Below are 20,018 nucleotides of genomic sequence, written 5' to 3' on the forward strand. Positions count from 1 at the left end.
GATTTAAATCTCAAAGAAATAACAGAGGAAAATGAATAAAACACTCCCTATTTACAACTAACCTATTTTGCTCTCTTAAAATAGGGCATAGGATGCAACATTTGAGTGAAGGAACCAAGAGTCAGCAAGTGGGAAGTGGAGGTGATGGGGAACGCTGGGGTTCAGACAGAGGGATCAGAGGCAGCCTCAATGAGCAGATTGCTCTCATGCTCATGCGACTGCAGGAAGACATGCAGAATGTCCTTCAGAGACTTCACAAACTGGAAACAGCAATGGCCTCACAGGTAAGCTTCCAAATTCATCTTCTACTTGTTGATCGTGTACAACAGTGTGTAATCGATATTGTTCAGATTTACCCAAATCTATATATTTTAATGGTTAAAAAAAAATAAAACCCACTTTTGAAAATATTACTTAAGAAAAGACTGACCCAAAAGCACAACGCCAGTTACAAAATAGAAAATTTTCAGTGTGTAAAATTCGCAGTACCATTTTGGGGGAAGGAGTAAGTTGCTTGGTATTAGAAGAATAAGAGCTGTTAAATAGTTCAATATGAGAAACTAATATAGACAATAATTAACACCCTGGAGTTCATTAAAGAGTCATTTTTTTGTAGGAAGCATTGTCCTCTATCTTGACTTCTTCTTAAAATGCTGTAGAGATAATATATTGTTACTAACCCTTTAGTGTAATTAGGTTTAGGGTCAAAACTTTAAAGCCAGAGAAGTAGTGTGGAGTTGTAGTTTGACCTCCACTGTTATTTGGCCCTGGAAGATCAAAGGTATTCAACCTTTGAAAAGGTAGCACAGTTCATCAGTTGCAGACATCCAGGCGGAACCCAGATATCCTATCTCTGAGGGCATCGCTCTTTCTGCTGTGGCAGATCGCTATCCTATACTGAATAACAGGCGAATATGGAGGAGTACTGAAAAAAGGGAAAAGCGTTCATAGGAAGGGACAATTAAACTTGAACCACAGTTTTGACTGGGCTGTGATAATCCCTGGACTCAGCTACAGAGCTTTCAAATGGCTGCTGGTGATCTGTGCCACGTGTCCCTAACTTGTTCTTCCTTTAGTCATGTTGGTCAGAGAAGAGAATGAGGAGCTAGCCTCGTGGTCCGATCTTGCTTACAACATTGAAGCATTGTGCTATAACAAATTACAGGATCATCCTGTCATCCATTACAGGATGACACACATATAGATATATATAAAGAAATTAACACTGTAGGCTTTCTAAACAACCATTCTGAACGTCTTACCTTTTACTTATATTACTTCAAGGTTTCATAATTATATCTATCTCAGTGATTTTCAGTTACATTTTATTATCATTTAGATTAGGAATCTGTAGACCTTTGGGAGTCTATGAACACCCTAAAACAATATGGCAATTTCTATTTAATTTTGCATTTTTGAAGAGAGAGGGTTTGTTGTCTTCAACAGGGTTTATAATGAAAAAGAGGTTAAGAATAGTGCCTTAAATAAATGACATTATCTTATTTGTCCAAGTAAGTATAGGTTGTTGATGTTAAACTATTTTATTTGTATCTTTCATTAATAAGAAAATTCTACATTAGCTTGAGTAATTTAGGCCCACGATCCCCTCAGACTATCCCTAGATTAATATAGAACTATCTTAAAGGAAGCAAAAAAAAAAAAAAAGAGTTAACCCATGCCAGAAACCTCATTTGTTAATTTAGTATTATTATTGAACATATCGTTCTGGTAGTCTGTCTTTTCTTGTTCTGTGATTTTTTTTAAAAAGAATATTTTATGCATATTTAATGTCTTTAATGGTATTTAAATTTTGCTAGAAATCCTTTTGATTTTTTAAAAGACGTTTTCTTTTTCACACTTGTCTTACATAGAACAAACTACAAAGATTCTGACATTTTAAGGGACTTTTCCCCTTAAAATGTGCATAATTCATGTGTTTGAATAAAAATTTGCATAGTGACTTTGCATAAATAAAATAATAAATTGATGGTAGGATAGCAATTGATGGTAGAACTGAAGGAAACTTAGTTCAGCACCCTTAGTTCAGCAGATGGAGAAGCTGGCATAACGGGAGGACACACATGCATTAGGGGCAGAGCCAGGTCTGTAACTCAAGTCCTGGTTTCTCGTGCAGTGTACTTTCCACATAGTAAGTTGCCTCAGATATATTATTTTTTTGTAAAATAGTTCCTTAGATTCATTCACTCAGTAAATACTTGTTGAAGGGCCACATACCAGATACTTTTCCAGGCAACGGAAACAAAAATGAAAGTGGGGAGAGCACCGAGTAGCAGACCTTCAAACAAACTACCTGGGTTCAAACCCTACCTCTGCCACTTACTGTGTAGTCTTGGGCCAGGTCACTTAACTTCTCTGTGCCTCACTTTTCTTAGCTATAAAAAGTAAATATTAATGCCTCCCTCATAAGCTTGTTCAGAGGATAAAATAGAATGCTTATTAGCACGGTGCCCGGAACATATTAAGCGCTTAAGTACTGTCACATGAGATGAAGATGACAGCAGCAATGATGGTGAAACAGCTTGGTTTCTTCCCTTAGGACGTTCACAGCCTTACAGAGAACCTAATTTAAACACTTCATTGTTTCATATTTTCTTTGCAGTGGTTATTATTATGTAAGATTTTTCCCTTCAGAGTGATTTTCCAAAAATTCGGTAATCCTTATTTTAATATAGCAATAGAATGACAATAGAATTTCTAAATATGTAAAAGCTACACAAAAGCCACTTGATGTTGACAAAGATTCATCGCTTGATCAGACTTTAGTCAGGCTCCTGAACCTTCTCTTAGGCCATCTGTTCATGTCTTCCTTATAAAATCCAGTTTTAGCAAGCGCCCTGCTAAGTTGGTTTAACCAGAACCTCCCACCCTCAATATCTGATCGGACTTCCGCCATCCTTCACAGTCTCTAGGTGATCTCATCACCTTGGCCTGTCTTCAGCAAGAATCCTGTTAGGTAGGTTTAGCCAGAATCTCCCTTACCTCTGATGTTTCCTCTTAGTGGTTTTCCTTCCACTGATCCCCACCCTACTCCTTGACGTGAATTCCCACCTGCCTCTGCTATTTTGGGAATTGAGTCCAGTTACTCCCCCTCATCCCCTGCACCGCTGCAGTGGTCCCTACTATACCTATGGCCCCTGCTCCCTTGAATAAAGCTTCCTTACCATGCTTTAACAAGTATTATTTAATTTTTTTCTTTCATAATATGTATAGATAAATAGTAAAGCAAAAAATCATAGTGCTAATTACATGGGTAGTGCTGGTTACTACTTAGGTGTAAACAAGGGTCTGTGGAGATCTTCATTTGCCTTTCCAGACCATTTATTACTTAGGAAAAAAATTCACTAATTCCATTTATTCTGATTCTGTCTTAGTATTTGTTAGTAATTGCTGCTTTAGTGAAGAGTAATTGTATCATCACACTGGGATTTAGTCACCTCAAATTCCATTCTAAATCACATAGAGTAATGTGACCTTGGATAAGTCATCAGATACCTGGGAGCCCAATTTTGTAAATCTACCCATATTCCATTATGTCTGGAGAAGTGCCATTAAGGTAAATCTCTTACAGTCATACTGAGCTACGCACGCACTTGCCAGCAGGCCCCCTCCCACTCTGGGTCTTTGCACTTGCCGTTCCCTTTGTACAGAAGGCTGTTCTTCGAGTTAGTCACATAGTTTATAGTTTTTCTTTCTTTGAGCCTTGCTCAAATGCCAGCAATGCCTTCCCTGTCCACTCTTGCTTCCTAGCCTCCCCTCTGACATTTCCCATTCTCCCTTCCCTGTTTTATTTTTCTTTATGGCATTTGTTAATACCTGATATACTGTATATTATACTGATTTATTTTTTATTATCTGTATCCTTCCTTTAGATTATAAGCTACATTAGGACAGTGATTTTCGTCATTTTGCTCCCTGTTATATCTCTAATGCCCAGAATAGTGGCTGGTATATAATAGACGCAAGGTAAATATTTACTGAATGAATGATCTCATTAATCTTCATACCGTTTCTCTAAAGTTATAATAAATGGAGAAACTGGAGTAATAAGTTTTTAACACCCAGCCTAAAGAAACTTGCATTTGGGATGAACCAAATTGGAATCTGTGTTTCTTAGTTTGAAAATTTTCTGCTTAGTTTATATTTCTCATTAAAAAACCTACAATGCTCACCCCTCGGCGCCGCCCCCCCCGCCAAAAAAGGTAACTATGTGAGGTGAGGGATGTGCTAATTAATATGATTATGGTAATCACAATGTGTGTGTTTGTGTGTGTATATAGACATACATATATCAAATCAAGTTGTATATTTTGAATATACAGATTTTGTCAATTATACCTAAATAAAGCTGGAAAAAATTTTTAAAAGCCTACAGCATTAACAGTTCATGTGTCATACCTCTTCTGCTATAACGTACCATGAATTTCCAAAACAGATCTCTGGATATCATTCACATAAACTTTACAATTTTAATTAATAATAAAGACTGCGGTTCTCAAATGTGTTTGTAAATTGGTATTTGTATGGAAATTAATGAGTGAGAAATTGATTAAGTAATTTAATAAGAATATAAAAGAAATAATGGTTAAGTTAATTTGGAGTTTTATTTTGATAATTTTCTAAAATTCGAACTATAAAATATGTCAGGGGCATTTATTTGTCTAGTAACTTTTGGGACTTTGTCATTTGGTCAATATGGGTTTCAGGATAATCAAAGCATAATTAGCAGAAAAAGAAAATAAACTAATATTTCAGTTTTTTAAGATAGGAAATCGAAAAATTACTGTTTTTTATTTTTTCATTTGTCAAAGTTAAATCACTTTCATTTCTATTTATAGGCAAAGTCATCAACATTACAGACTAGTAATCAGTCTCCTTCACAGGTAAGAAATTCTTTTCTTAAATCTAAGTGCCATGGTTTCAAGTACATTACTGTCTATTTATATTATGTGAGGTCCTTAAAGCATTCCAAATGAACTGATTGTCCCTGTAAGACTTTGAAGTTAAAAATAGATTTCTTTTTTGTTTACATCTGAAGTACTTCTGAAAGTCTACATACTAAATTATGCTCTGAAATACAGAATATCTCCCTATCTTTAGCAGATTTATTATTATATATTTTCAAAATTATGAAGTAAGTGTGTTGTTAAGTTTACACATGCAATATGTAATAGATTGGTGACCATCTTATTTTATTTTCTCAGAGACCATCATGGTGGCCCTTCGAGATATCTCCTGGTGCATTAACTTTTGCTATTATCTGGCCTTTTATTGCCCAGTGGTTGGTGCATTTATATTATCAAAGAAGGAGAAGGTAATACTATAGTTTTATAATTCAAAGTGGTGTGTCAGCTCTTAGAGAAGACAGAACTTTTAGCAGTGGCCAAAGGGATAGGTCCAATTTTATAGATATATTGTCATATTAAACATTCTATACTGATCCTGAGACTGAAACCACCTTGGAAATGATATCTGGTGGATTTCTAGGTACTTGTTAGACTTAAAATTTTTTCACTTGAGAGCATCTGATGGAGTTGTACACCTTTGATTTGAGCAACAACAAGAAAACCATTATAGGTTTCAGTTTTATGGCTTATGAGGAAACAGCGTCTTAAAGTCATGTTTATTTTGGGCCCTTTGCTAATTTGAAAGACATTGCATGCTTGCATGCTCCGTATACCTTGAAAGTGCTCTGAGATTGTCTAAATTAGGAATAACCTGAGCCCACAATTCTTGGGTTCAAGAAAATCCTTAAAGTATTTTTTTTTGGACACTATGTAAACAATTTGAATTACTTTCCATGGATGGACAGACAGCTGTTTACCTCAGTGATGGCCTCACTGATTATGTTTTTGGTGTTTTGTCACCATTTTCCATTAAGCAGCACAGATGGGGAAAAGAAATAGGGTATTAGCTAATAAAATTTTTAAGTGCTTTCTTAAATATGTGAGTAGAAACACATTTTTAAAAATCTGCATGTTTAAATAATTATGGATATGTTGTTCCTCTACTATAGAACCCAAGTTTCTAATTATTACATTTGATAACAAAAGCAAAAAACAAACATTTACCCTTCTCAAATGTAGAAGGGATTATCAGCACATTAGTGTAAGTGCTCCAATTATAATATTTTATAGTAGAAAATGAAATGCACATGACATTGGGTGAATTGTTTCAGTCTTCCTTGTTCTTTGCTTATGTTAAGACAGCTTGATTTATGTTCATAAATGAATTAAGTAAGTTTTCTGGTACATTAATGTTCTTGGAATATACCTGCCCACGTGGAAAAAACTTTAATAGGATTTCAGAAGCCTAAGTTGCTTTCTCAGTATTATTTACCCCCTTTCTAATCCACTGGTATATGTGCCATTTCAGCTGAGATGTAGACCTCAGTTTAAATTCTTTTCTTCTTTCACACATTTTACATTGCTCCTTTGATGGTTGAGTTTAGTGCTGTACAGTGTTTTAAATTCTGATTTCCCTGATGATTGGAAGAAAAAAGAATCAAACCTTTTTTTCAACATGTAGTAATACTAGTAATACTAGATTTAAGCTGCAGGGAACAGTGGCAGTAAAGGCAGATGTTTGCGTATTTTGCCATGCATTTCAAAGTTCCCTTTCATGTTTCCTATGTAGAAAGTGGGGAATCAGAGGGTACAGAAATTTGACATAGGACAAAAAATACCTAAAGTTTATTTTGGTTAACAGTTTATTTTATGCTCAAAGTTGATGCAGCTTATCACTTTATAAAAGACTGAAAAAACAAAACTGTCATTTGCTTTAGCAGTCAACAAAAATTGCAGCTTTTCTAAAAATTACTTTTTTAAATGTACCTTACTATTTTAAACTTTCTGCTTTATTACTGAATCTTTATCAAGTTTTCCACTGTATGTTAGGAACATCTAACATGGCTGCAGTCCTTCCAAATTGCAAATTACTTAGCACCGTGTAACGGCATTCTCATGAGAGTGTTTTTATGTGTTTCTTGCTTATATGTATGTATGTATGTATGTATGTGTGTGTATATATATACATATATACGTGTGTGTGTGTGTGTGTGTGTGTATAAATATATTTGTATATAACATTAACTGTTTTTGGAGATAGAGCCATATTTGATTTGGAAATAAATTATAGCCTTTAGGGGATTTTGGCATTTTCTAATGCGGCAGGGTTTAGTTTTACTCTGACAGGTAATAGGAATGAAGATTAAAGAGTGATATGTATGGTTTGGAGGAGACAGGTCTGTGTTAGAGATGAAGAAAAGATCTAGAAATCCTGTTAGAATGGAAAAGTGTGGGCAGAAGGGGGTTTGCCTTATTATAAAAGGGACCATCCTGTCCCTCATTCCCTAGTACAACGTAGGCTTTCAGTAAACATGTGCTGAACACATGGCTGAATGACCATTCTTGGTAGGGTGGCAAAGCGAAGTACCATATGACATGGAAAAGCTTTCCTTTTATTTAATAAATGCGATCTGGACACAGACAATGAGATAGTCCTATACATATGTAAAATAAGTGGCTATTGTGGTAAACTTAAAAAAAATTATTTTTCACATTAAAGGTAATACAGCCCACTGCTTAATTTTTTTCCAGTATATAAAAGAGATTTCTTCACATCACTCTGCAGGAGATTAGAAAAACATTCTTTCTAAATGCAATACAAAAAGCAACACCTGCAGACCTGTTCAAAAATAGTCCCTGAACAGCCTCCTGTGGTGTCATCTCTTCCCCAGTTACCTAACCTGATAATTCTATTAAAATTATCAATGAGTTAAATACTAGTTAAAAGTAGACATGTTAAGTCCAGAAGACTACTTTTAATCTGTTACTTTTCCTAACCAGTTTTCTTCATCAGTCTGTCTGTATCCATAAATTGCTGAGATTCAATAGAGTTTCTTTGAAAATACTGAGCTTTCAGTAAAGGGGTAATCAGTAAAAACTGGATAGGAGTGGGGAGGATCTCAGGGATAAACATTTATCAAATGCAGCCTGGGGAAGATGGGACTGGCCCAAAAAGGCAGGTCCAAACTTCTGAGGAGGGGAAAGAATCTTAGTACAGCCACGAGGGCAAAGGCAGATTTTTATTCCTATTCCCTGATCTGCTCTTTGCTGTACTCTTCCTACACACCATACCTCACATTTTGCAAGTTAATTTTTTAAAAAAGGAGAGAAAAATCTCATTAAGAGCCTGAAAAACATTCTGAAGTTTCAAAGATAATGATTTCTGTTTATTCTATTTCCCTGTTGTACTAGAATAATGTAGATTAGGGTTCATAGACCCAAGTTGTGTGCTTTTTTGGTAAATCTGTAAAGAACCTTGTGTTGTAATTGCATCATGTGTGTTCTTGATAAAAGTTGCTAACTCTTCAGGCACTTCCAGCTAACATTTCTGTTAAAATCTCCCTTGGGTATTAGTTTTTAATACTACCCATGATTCTGTCGCTTCCGGGCCTTTTTATTTCATGCCATGAGCGGTCTTCTGTTATATAAAAATTGATCTATTTCTTTAAAATGTCACTCCTACCAAGGAGGTGTACATAAGAAGATTGTGACAGAGGATAAAGAATGATCCAATTATTCAAAATATCACTCCTGCCAAGGGGTTGGCTAGGAGCATTGCTACAGAGGAAGAGGAATGAATCTGTGATGAGACAGTTTCAGGCATTTTGGGATCTTGAGTGCTGGGAGGGTATAGAGATTTTTCCGCTGTGGGACTTTTCCCAGGACTCAGGTGTTATGTGATTGCTGTGTCTTGTGCTAACAAGCCCACCGTTCTCTGACAGCTCGTTGACTTTGCTGTCATTAAAACCGTCACAGTATACATACCTGAGTTGTTGGTTTATATGTTCCCCTGCCTCCCTCAGCTAAACTAGAGCTCTTCAGCGGGCTGAGAGCCTGCCTCATTTATGTTTAACTCCCCAGTACTTGGCACAGTGCCTGGAAAGTAGCATCTATCAACATTCTGCAGTTTTATTAAGCTTTTTTTGTTTCACAGCTTTTCCACTGATAAAATTATGAAATAATTTGCAAAAATCCAAATTGTGTACCAGCCAGCTAGAAAGGATGAGAATTGAGAACTACGAGCAGAGGAATTTACACTTCAATTATTTATTAAAAACTAATAATGTCAGCACTTGCAATTGGATCTTTCCTGTTGAGCTGTGTGTCAGTCGCATGAAGTAATTTCATAAGGATCATTTGTAATTTTATGTGTTTTGAATTTGAATATTATGATTCTGTTAGCATTCAGAGCATTCTTTGGTATGGGATGTGTTTCATGTTCAAGTTGCATTTCTATTCATTGGAAATTGGTTTTTATTTTCTTTTTAAAGAAAACTGAACTGAAGAAAATGGTATTTTACTCAAGAAGACTACTGGGCCTGGATGACCTCGGAATGAAAAGGATTGTGGCACTCACAAGAAAATCTTAGTTTGTGATTACATTTCTTTTTGTTGTTCAGTAGTTTGGTTTGTGTACATATATACACATATATATATTTTGCACTACACAAATGATAACATTTTAAGGACTAATATTGCTGATACTTGAATAATCAGTCTCAACTAGGTTATAAGTAGCATCCATAGATATACCCTACCCTTGAACTTGAAGGACATTAAATGATTAAATTATTAATTATTGTTTGGTAACATGTTTACCTGATTATCTCCCGTAGAGAAATATAAGCTCCTTAGGTACAGGTGTGATGATGAGATCAGATTTATAAGTAGATATTTTTAATTTTCTAAATTAAATATGAGAAAGACTACAAACCAGGAGTGAATTTCAAGTGAGATTCAATTGACTGTCTTGGTCACTGCTTTGCCATGCCAAGGAGTAGAACACTGCTGGAAGAGTCTTCTCCACATCCACTTGGTGGGCTGCCCTTTGTTGGTCATTCACAGCTCTGACTTTAATGTTCAAACACCATTATTATAAAGTAGAGCCCCATATACAAGGCTTAGTTTTTACAAATGAGTCACAGAATAGACATAACCTGCTGATGGAAGTAATGAAGAATAAGGTTAAAGTAGGTTTAAAAGTTTATTCTGAGCCTGCAGATCATTAATAAGATTTTTACTCAATCCTGTACATTTATCCCTTTATAATCATTTGTCTTTAACTGAGAATAACTCGTTTCTGCTTCATAGGGTGCTTTGAAATATGAAACGAAAAAACTTATTTATACTGTTTTTACAAAGGTCAAAAAGGAAACACATAAAAACCACTTTTCTGCAACTGGTAAACTATACAGACTGGACTCTTAACCTCTTAGTGCCTCAGTTTTCCCTTCGGGGTATGGTATTTGAGAAATACCTATTTCGCAGAGGTAGTAAAAGGATTTGCAAGCTAGCAGCCATATGCTTCCATATGAATAAAGCATACCCAACTAATGTAAATTTAAATGTCTTTCCCCCACCTCCCACATTTAAACTAAAAAGAAGGTTATAACTTAGATCCTTAAAGGCTTTGTTTGGAATTATTCTTCCTGTATAACTTCTAAAACTCCTTGTTCATTTAGATGTACCTGTGTACTTTAAAGATTTCTCTAATTTGCAGTCTTAGTAACAAATAATTTTAAGCATTATTGGTGTGTATGGTGTCAGATTAAGCATCATGTGTTCGGAGTGTTTTCAGTAAGAGAAAGTAATCCATCCCTACCATAGAGGGTGGGTCTTTGTTTGCCTGAGGAAAAAAAAATGTAAGAATTCAGTTTACTTTTCCCAAGACTCTTTTTTTCCTTATTCTTTTCCTTTCCTGTAACTTGTTTTTTATTTTTTTAATCTCATCTTAATTAAAATGCCTGTCTAAAGGGATCTACTAATATTTGCTTTTTAAAAACTGTCCTCTATTTATTTAGGGAAAAGAATGAAGCAAGTAACTGAATTATATGTAAAAATAAAGTTTAGTCCTGTGGATCAGGAATTATTTTCAAACATTGGATATCCATCTGGTATCAGAAAATAGTGGCTTTTCTTTTAGTATATAAAGAAATAAAATGCAAATTAAGAATGCAAGCGAATTTGATTCATTACAAGCATTTGGGGGTAACTAACTCTTAGGGATAACCATTTGTATCCTATTCCAAAGTCTTATTTTATAGGTTGAAAAGCACTTTGCACACAGTTCTTATATATACAAGTAAAGATGTAAGTATAGGATATAGTGCTTTGTTTAACAAAAACCTCACTTAAAATTTTAAATTGACAGCTATGGTATTTTTTTAATCTACTTTTCTGTTCCTTTGTTGTAAAATTAAGTTAAAAATAAAATGATAATGAGAAATGATGTTTTTTATTACTTATTACTGATAGAAATGCATTGATTTGAATAATTACACACACACACACACACACACACACACACACACACACAAAGGATTGAGAATAGTAGGAATTCCTAGAAAGGACTCATGCCTCTTTCAAAATAAAGCCATACTAATACATATGTTTTATAAATATTAGAAGCTGGGATGAAGTTTAACTCATGTAGTCATTTAGTCAAAAATCTCAGTTTCAATTCGTAGACCAAATAGGCAACTGCTCAGTGGATCCTTAATCAAATGTCTTAAATTCATAAAGTTGGTCCTAGGTGGAAAATGGTGAGAGAGATCTGTGTTTTTAATACAAATATAAAACTTGTAACTTCTACAGATAGTGATAAAAGCGATGTTAGTTATTTACCATTTAAGATATCAGTGTTCTACTGCATGTAGTAGAAACCTAACTGCAGTAGCTTGACCAAGTAAGTTTTGGATTTTTTTCTCACATAGGAAGTCTAGGGCTGATAAGGGGCTTCCCCAGTGCCACTGGGACACAGGTTCCTTCCATCTTTCTGTCCTACTGTTGTGGCCTGTATAGAATAGACCAAACCAAGTATGCTCTCAAAGGCTGTTTATTAGCCGGCGGCTGTCCTGTACAAAGGAGCAGCCCTGAAATGCCAAGATACAAGGTTTTTAAGCCCTAAATCCCATTCTTCATTCTATCTTAAACACAAAGGTCTATTTCTCTCCTATTCACTACCTGTCGACCCACTGGTCAGGTGTACAAGCGGGGAGTACAGAAGCAGAAAGCTTGTTGTTAGAATGTTATGTTCCTATGGGTCATTGCCTATATTCCCATGGGCAATAGCCAGTGTTCTCATGGGCGATGGCCAAACAGTAATTTTCAGCTTATGTACAATTGATTATTTTTCATGCCATGCAAGCAAGCAGGGTTACACAGGCTAAAATTGGCAGTTAGCATATGAGCTCATTGTTACAAGTTTCATGATTAACAGAATGCAGTTAGGGGTTCCAGAAACTAGGCCTAAGGTTTAGACTTCCTTTGTCCAGTTTCAGGTTTTAATTATCCTTTAACCCTTTCACATTTCAGCAGGCTGTCACACTACCATCTTTAGTGGGTGGCTTTTGCCTTCGTGCTTGCCAGATGGCTGCTGTACGTCTAGGTCTAAGGTCTATGTTACAGGCAGGCAAAGACCCTCATCTGATCAGGAAACGAACTTTCCTGTAAGTCTCACACAGAACACTCCTTCCCATGTCATTGGCTAGAACTAGGTCTCATGGTTATGTTTTTCTATAAAAATATTATTTAAAGAAGAAAATTATTCCAGTTTATATAGATATAACCTAATAATTTAATTATGCCCATACCTGGTAGGAAAGGCCATGTCTGTTTTTTTAATGCCCCCTTAAGTTCCCTTCTTTCTGTTTTTCTTTTCTGCTTCTCAGCCCTTGTTTTCCCACTGACTAGTCATCTTTCCCAATTGTACCACATTTTATAAGCTGGAAAATGATAAATGTCCTTTTCCTTTTTAAGATAAATAAAAGAACTTTTAAATACATAATACATAAATAAAAGAACTTTTAAATACATAATGCAGCCATTTTTTTGTGTTTTCGTTTTATCTGCATAGCATTCTTCTTCTGATAAGAGAACCACTCCGCTCTCTGCCTCCCCCGCTTTGGAGAGCTCTTCCTCTCCCACCCTACTTGGGATTCTGGTGAGGCTGCTAACTACACCTAGCTATTCCCCAACCATAGTGATGGGCATGTGACACAAAACTGGCCAGTGCGTATCCCATCCTCCTGACCACAGGGACAGTGCCGGGGATGAGCATGTGACCATTGGTGAGGCAATCAGTTATTCTCTTGGTTCATTTCATGAAGCTAGAGAGAGCATTGTGCCTTTGCCAGCATGTTATATAATTGGAATCATATAGTATGTAGCCTTTTCAGATTGGCTTCTTTCACTTAGCAATGTGCATTTAAGCTTTCTCCATGTAATTTCATGGCTTCATAGCGCATTTGTTTATATATTTTTTATGTCTGTGTCTCAGCAAAACATTTATTAAACAAGCAGGGAGCCAGATTTGGCCTATGGGCTATAGTTTGTTGACTTCTGATTTAGCTATAGCTCATTTCTTTTAGCACTGAATAGTGTTTTGTTGTTTGGATGCACCAGTTTATTCACCTATCGAAGGTCATCTTGGTTGCTTCCAGATTTTAGCAATTATGAATAAATATAATTATATGCTGTAAACATCTGTGTGCAGGTTTCTGTGTGGTCATAAGTTTTCGGCTCATTTGGGTAACTAGCAAAGGGTGTGATTGTTGGCTCTTATGGTAAAGTTATATTTAGTTTTATCAGGAACTGCCAAACTGCCTTCCCAAGTGGCTGGATACTGTTTCGCATTCCCACCAGCAGTGAATGAGAGCTCCTGTTCCACATCTTTGCCAGCATTTAGTGTTGTCAATGTTTTGATCAGAATTTAGCTATTTTGATAGGTGTATAGTGGTATCTCGTCGTTTCATTCACGCTCTTTTTGAATTATAGCCTATTAGGTTATTATTAGGCCCTATATCCTGCCACTTGGAGGAGCCTTAGGTAATAAGGCCGACATCTAGACCTAGGAACTTAGACAAGAGTCAGAAACAGTGAGTTCAAGTACTTTAATCCAGTTTTCTCTGAAAACACTACTACTCTCTTTATACAATTTGTTTACTTGGGTTAAGACATTTCCCTTCTTAACACTTGCAACCAGAGCCCTACCTAGTATAAGTAGCTGTTGATTCTCAGGATGGTGCAGGTTCTGGAACCAGACTTCCTAGGTTCAAATTCTGTACAATCAAAGGAGTCTGTTAACTTGTGTCTCAATTTCCTCATCTATAAAATCTGGATAATAGTATCTCATGGGGTCAACATGTAAAATACATAGAACAGTGAGTCCTTTGTAACCGATAACAATTTTGACAGTAATAATTTTGGTTATTTTACTATCAGTAGTTCTACAGAAGCAGGGCAAAAAGACAAATCTCTTTTGCAGAAACACTAGAAACCGTGGTGCAACGGTATAGATTATTATTATTTTAAACAAGAGCCAATGTTTTCCGCTTAATGTGTGGATACTATCCCTTTCCTCAAGGACTTTGCCACATTTTTCTTCACCAGAGGCAACTATTTTCATCACTTTTGGCTGAGTGTTTTGATACCTCCAGGATTCTAGGTTTGAACTGCTACTTTTTGATATTTCTGTTTTATCTATTTACTTCCCTCTACTGAAATTGAAGATGTCTTTCTTTTTCCTTCCTTTGCAGTCACTGTTCATGTTATACTTTTCATTTCCTTACCTTTGAAAGACAGTTCGTCAAAAATTGTGTGAAGGGTCTAAGATTTTATGCCACAATGAAGCTAACAAGTTTGCCTGCCATGGTTTTATGGATGCCAGTAGAACAAAGGATGAGTTTAATACACATAGCAGTATCAGTAGCTAGAGTATCAGCATTTTGTACTAGTATCCCATGCCCTAGTTCCCACAGGGTGATGCCAAGAGGCCAGATGACACTTGGACATGCAGTGAGGTATATTAAAGGACTTTAGGAACCTGAATCTTTTATAATGGGTAGTAAGCAGGACTGAGTTTTACTCCAGAAAGAGACTTTATCTGTATTATCTTAGTAAGTATACTGTCATTTATGCAAAAGGAGATACCATCTCTTCTCTTCCAAGGCTGTTTATATACAAACCGTCCTTGAAAAGATGGTGCAGAATGAAGGGCAGTCAGCGCCTCGCTCACAGGACGCCTTGTAGAAATGCAAGAGGGCCTTGTACAATTGTCTCCTAACACATTTGTATTATAATTATGGTCAGATCAGTACTCAGGGTTCACATTATTAGGACCATGCAAACACTGTTGACAGCTGTGCAATTTATTAACCTATGATCATTTTCCCTTTCCTGCATAGCTTTTTTATTGTTGCTGGAGTTATTTTTTTTTCATTTGCTTAGTTTTCTACTTATCGATAATTCAATCCATAATTATTTCCCAGTTGTCTAAATAACCTATCAAGACATTCAGACACACCAGATACTCTATCAATTTCATTGATATTCTTTCAGTTTCATATATCTGACAAAGTCTTCTGGAGATTTTTGACCTGCTCTGATCTTGGTGCCCTTTCTGCCTGGCACTCAGCTCTTATTTGACCATCATCCTTGGGGGTTCTTTTTACATCCCTCTTCCAGTAGAGATTGCTTCCCTTAGTCCACAGATTCTTCTTTTGGTTTACTCCCTTACTTCGATGGAGCATGATTTCCAGTGTCTTGCTGTATAAGGGTGCCCAGGAGGGAAATATTATGGGGACTTTGCACATGTGAAAATGTCTTTATTCTTTTAGAAGTTTGCAAATGTTGCTCCGTTGCCTTTTTGTTTGCAGTTGTAACTGTTAAGTTTGCAGACATGTCAGATGCTTTTTTTAAAAAAAAAAACAGTTGTGTAGAAAAACCTGTCTTCCTCTGTGTTTTTCCTTTATTCTCACACCATTCACACATTTCAGATACCTGATGTGTGAGGGTTTTTCTCATACCAAGTGATTCTGCAATACCAGCTGTGTGTCCTAGAATTTAACTCGATTCTGACACTATCTACCTGGAGATAGCATCGGGTTCCCCAGGTGAAGGGCTCAGTCCCACAAGACTGCTCCCACCCGACTTCCGATGCCAATCGCAAGTCCAGATTGTCACCTATGCTTTTGACCAGTCAGCTATAAATTGGAGGGTCTCACGACTCCCTCCTTGGGTTGGATTAATTTGCTAGGGCGGCTTGAAGAACTCAGGAAAAGTTTACTTACTATTTGCTAGTTTTATCCTAAAAGGATATGGTAAAGGATACAGACGAACACCCAGGAGGAAGAGATATGTAGTGCCAAGTATGTTGGAAGGAGCACGGAGCTTCCTTGCCCTCTCTCTCTGAGTGTGCCACTGTCCCAGCACCCCCACGTGTTCACCAGCCCGGAAGCTCCCTGAACCCTATTGGAATTTTCATCATGGAGGCTTTATCACGTAGGCATGATAGATCACTAACTCCATATCCAGCCCTTCTCCTCTTTCTGGGGAACGTGGGGTGGAGCTGGAAGTTCCAAGCTAATCACGGCTGGGTCTTTCTGGTGACCAGCCCCCATCCAGGAAGGAGTCCACCCAGAGCTACCTCGTTAGAAGAAAAGATGTTCCAATCTCCCCAAAATTCCACGGACTCTAGGAGCTCTTTGTCATGAACCGGGGTCAAAGACCAAATATTAGAACAAAAGATGCCCCAAGTGTTCTTATCATTTAGGAAATTACAAGAGTTTTATGAGCTCTGTAGGTAGGAACTAGAGGTAGAGACCAATATATATATTTTTTCCATTATCTCACACCAGTCTTTTTTCTTTCTTTGTGGATGTTTGTAGGATCTTCTTGCCCCAATGTCTGAAATTTCACTGTTATAACTGAGTAACTATAGGAAAGATATTTCCTGCAATGATGCTATGTAAGAAACGACCTCAAAACTCAGTGGTTTACAAGCATTTTCTCCTTGCTCATGGGTCTCTGGGTAGGCTGGGCTCAGCCAGGTTTGGCAAAGACGGGTTGTGGTTTAAATTCGGTTCTGCTCCATGTGTCTCCTCTTCCTACTTAGATCAGCATGCATAATGTCTACTAACCTTCCACTGACCACAGCAAGTCATATAAGTAAGTTCAAGATCAATGGACTGCCAAAATGTGTAACAACTACTCTAGTGGGAACACTGTACTGTTCCATGACAAAGGGTGTGGAGTGGATTAGGGCAATCATCCCATCTACCCCAGTGTGGATTCTCTTTGCATGCTGAGCACTTGGCTCTTTCAGTCTGCAAATTATGTCCTTCAGTGCTGAAAATGTTCTTGATTGTTTATTAATAATTTATTTTCCATTTCTCTGTTCTGTCTGAAGCTCCTTTTATTGGGTATTGAACCTGAACATGCCTTTGAATTTCATCTTTTCTCCTGTTTTCCATCTTTGTCCTTTTATTCTATTATGTGGGAGATTTCTTCAACTTTAAATCTTTTTAGTTTTCATTACTATCATATTTTAAAGAATTCTTTAAAATGTTTGAGTATTCTTCACTATGTTATATTATGCTATACTGTATATGCAATATATTTTAAATCTCTGGGAATGTTAATACTTTTGAAGTTTTTTTCTGTGCATAGACTCTGTTTCCCTCAATTTGCCTTTTCCCCCCTCTAAATTGTTTTGGTCTATATATTTCAAGACACTTTCCTCAGGTATCCAGTAATCCTTGGTTATTGGCTTGTATTTACAAGTGAGGGACAAAAAAGCTGACGGGAGGCTCTGACTGGGGCTTAGTAATAAGTGTCCGTGAAGAACTTTCTGGATAAGCCATTATTGTCACATATTTGGATATTTTTAAAGATCTCTTGGGGTGGTTAATTTCCTCAGAGAACACTCTACCAGTCACTTGCCTGGAGAATTAAATCCTTGCTATCAGCATTCTAGGAGCTGACTGAAAGGTTGGCGTTCTGGTGTACACTCATTCACTTAAGGCCCATTTTAGTGCTATTATATCAGAGACCCAGAAGAAATGGCAAATTCATCTGGATATGTTGAAGAGGGTGTATTGAAAAGCCTATTTGTGAAGGAATGAACAAAGGTGTAAGGAAACTACCAGGTTTAGTACTGTATTAGGTTGCTAGGGCTGCCATGACGAAATACCATAGCCTGGGCAGCTTAAACAACAGAGATTTTTCTCACAGTTCTGGAGTCTCAAAGTCCAAAACATTTTCCACACAGTTAAAAGAATTATACATCATGGCTGGCTTAGTATTGGTGGAAACAGTAAATGTTTGCATAATCTTTTGGACTCTGAGTATGTTTGTAATTGGCTAAAATTAAGAACCGATCGGCTAAAGTTGCTTCTTTCTGCAAAGTGATTATACTTTAATGTCCTTCCAGATGATTTGGAGAATAGCAAGGTTTTATATAGTGACTATTTCCCAAACCCAAATTAAAACAAATATTCTAAGAAGTAGCAGGGTACTTAGGGTTCAAATAAGGATCATTTATTAAACATCTTTTATATTTGCTATGCACTTCATCTTATTTCTGACAGAAGTACACCAAGGTAAATACACACCTCTTCAAACATTTTCTGTATTTGTTTAACACTTAGTGGAAGTGGGGAGAAAATTATTTTCTATTAATAAAAATTGAATATAGCCAAAGAAAATCAAAACAATAATTCATAAAGATCTGCGCATTGCTATGTTCATGGCAGCACTATTCACAATAGCCAAGATGGAAGCAACCTAAATGCCCATCAACAGATGACTGCATAAAAAAGTTATGGTTCATATATCCAATGGAAAATTGTTCAGCCATAAAAAAAAAAATGAAATCTTACCATTTGCAATGACATGGATGGACCTAGAGGGTATTATGCTGAGCAAAATAAGTCAGAGAACGATAAATACCTTATGATTTCACTTATATGCGGAATCTAAGGAACAAAAGGAAGAAACTAATTGAAAACAAACTCATTAATATAGAGGACAATCTGGTGATGGCCAGAGGGGAGGGCGGTTGGAGGGCTGGGAGAATGGGGTGAAGGGTTAAGGAAGTACCATTAGTAGCTGATAGATGGTCATGGGGATGGGGAGCACAGCAGAGCGAATGAAGTCAGCAGTAAGGTTATGGCTATGTGTAGAGCCAGAGGGGTGATAGAATAATTGGGGATCGTTTCATAAACCATATGAATGTCTAACAAATGTAGTGTATACTTGAAACTAACAATAAAATAAAATGCTAAAAAAAAGGTAAACAGTTAAAAAATCAACATTTATTGGATGAGAAAACTGTAATATCATTTGAGAAATTTATAACATTTTATCTGGCAGTTCTCATTTCTTCTCCATATTAATACATTTTCTAATAAATTCAAAAAAATTGTATATAGCAGCAGATACACAGATTTCTACTGGCAGAAGCAGTCAGTGTTCTTTAAGGACATGTATGCTCATACACAATAATACACACACACAATACACACACACACACACACACACACACACACACTATCAAAACCATGCCCATTTGTTCTGTCTCAGGTTTTTTCTTAATGAATGTCTGAACACATAACATCTTGACAGGCGTATTAAAGAGTTTAGGTTTAGATAATAAATCACTTATTCCCAGTAAACACCATTACAGCATGTGGAATTCCAGGTGACTATAGCTGCCCATGCTAGGTCTATAACAGCAAACCTTTTAACTTTAATACTTAAGGGCACTGTCTCTTACATTGGGAATAGGTTTACTATACATTTCCCCCAATTATTCAGTAATGTTTGAGTCTCTGATAAGACTGGTGTCTGGGCAGTTCCATTAAGGAACTGGCATTTGTCTGTCTGTCTGTCTGTCTTTCTGTCTATCTATTTATGCATGCTTGTTCCTTATTATTAATCCACACTATACAGGTGAACAATCAGCAGCTCAGAGTTTTACCTACTCAAGGTCTCTTAAAGTGGCAGAGCAATGGTTTCGACCATTTGTGCTTGATCCCAAGGCCATTGTTCTTTCTCTCTACTACTTGAGAATATCATAAAAGGATAATAAATAATCCTATGCTTTTATCTAATTAAGAGAAAGATGTAATTTATATTAAACAAAGTTTTAACAAC

At 36.5% G+C, this 20,018-nt stretch overlaps 1 protein-coding gene across 4 annotated transcripts in view; it reads left to right on the forward strand.

Moving 5' to 3' along the window:
- ACBD5 (acyl-CoA binding domain containing 5) overlaps window positions 1–11,039 on the forward strand; it is a 33,964-nt gene extending 22,925 nt beyond the window's left edge. For all 4 annotated transcript variants that reach the window (XM_039877616.1, XM_039877618.1, XM_039877615.1 and 1 more), the window contains exons 10-13: window positions 85–284; window positions 4,857–4,901; window positions 5,223–5,332; window positions 9,356–11,039. In XM_039877616.1, coding sequence (XP_039733550.1) covers window positions 85–284; window positions 4,857–4,901; window positions 5,223–5,332; window positions 9,356–9,368 — 368 coding nt within the window. In that variant the 3' untranslated portion in view covers window positions 9,369–11,039. The remainder of the gene's footprint in view (window positions 1–84; window positions 285–4,856; window positions 4,902–5,222; window positions 5,333–9,355) is intronic.
- The last annotated feature ends 8,979 nt before the right edge of the window (window positions 11,040–20,018 follow it).

The sequence above is a fragment of the Pteropus medius genome, unplaced genomic scaffold (assembly GCF_902729225.1).
Source record: "Pteropus medius unplaced genomic scaffold, Ma_sr-lr_union100, whole genome shotgun sequence".
Taxonomy (NCBI): Eukaryota; Metazoa; Chordata; class Mammalia; order Chiroptera; family Pteropodidae; genus Pteropus; species Pteropus medius.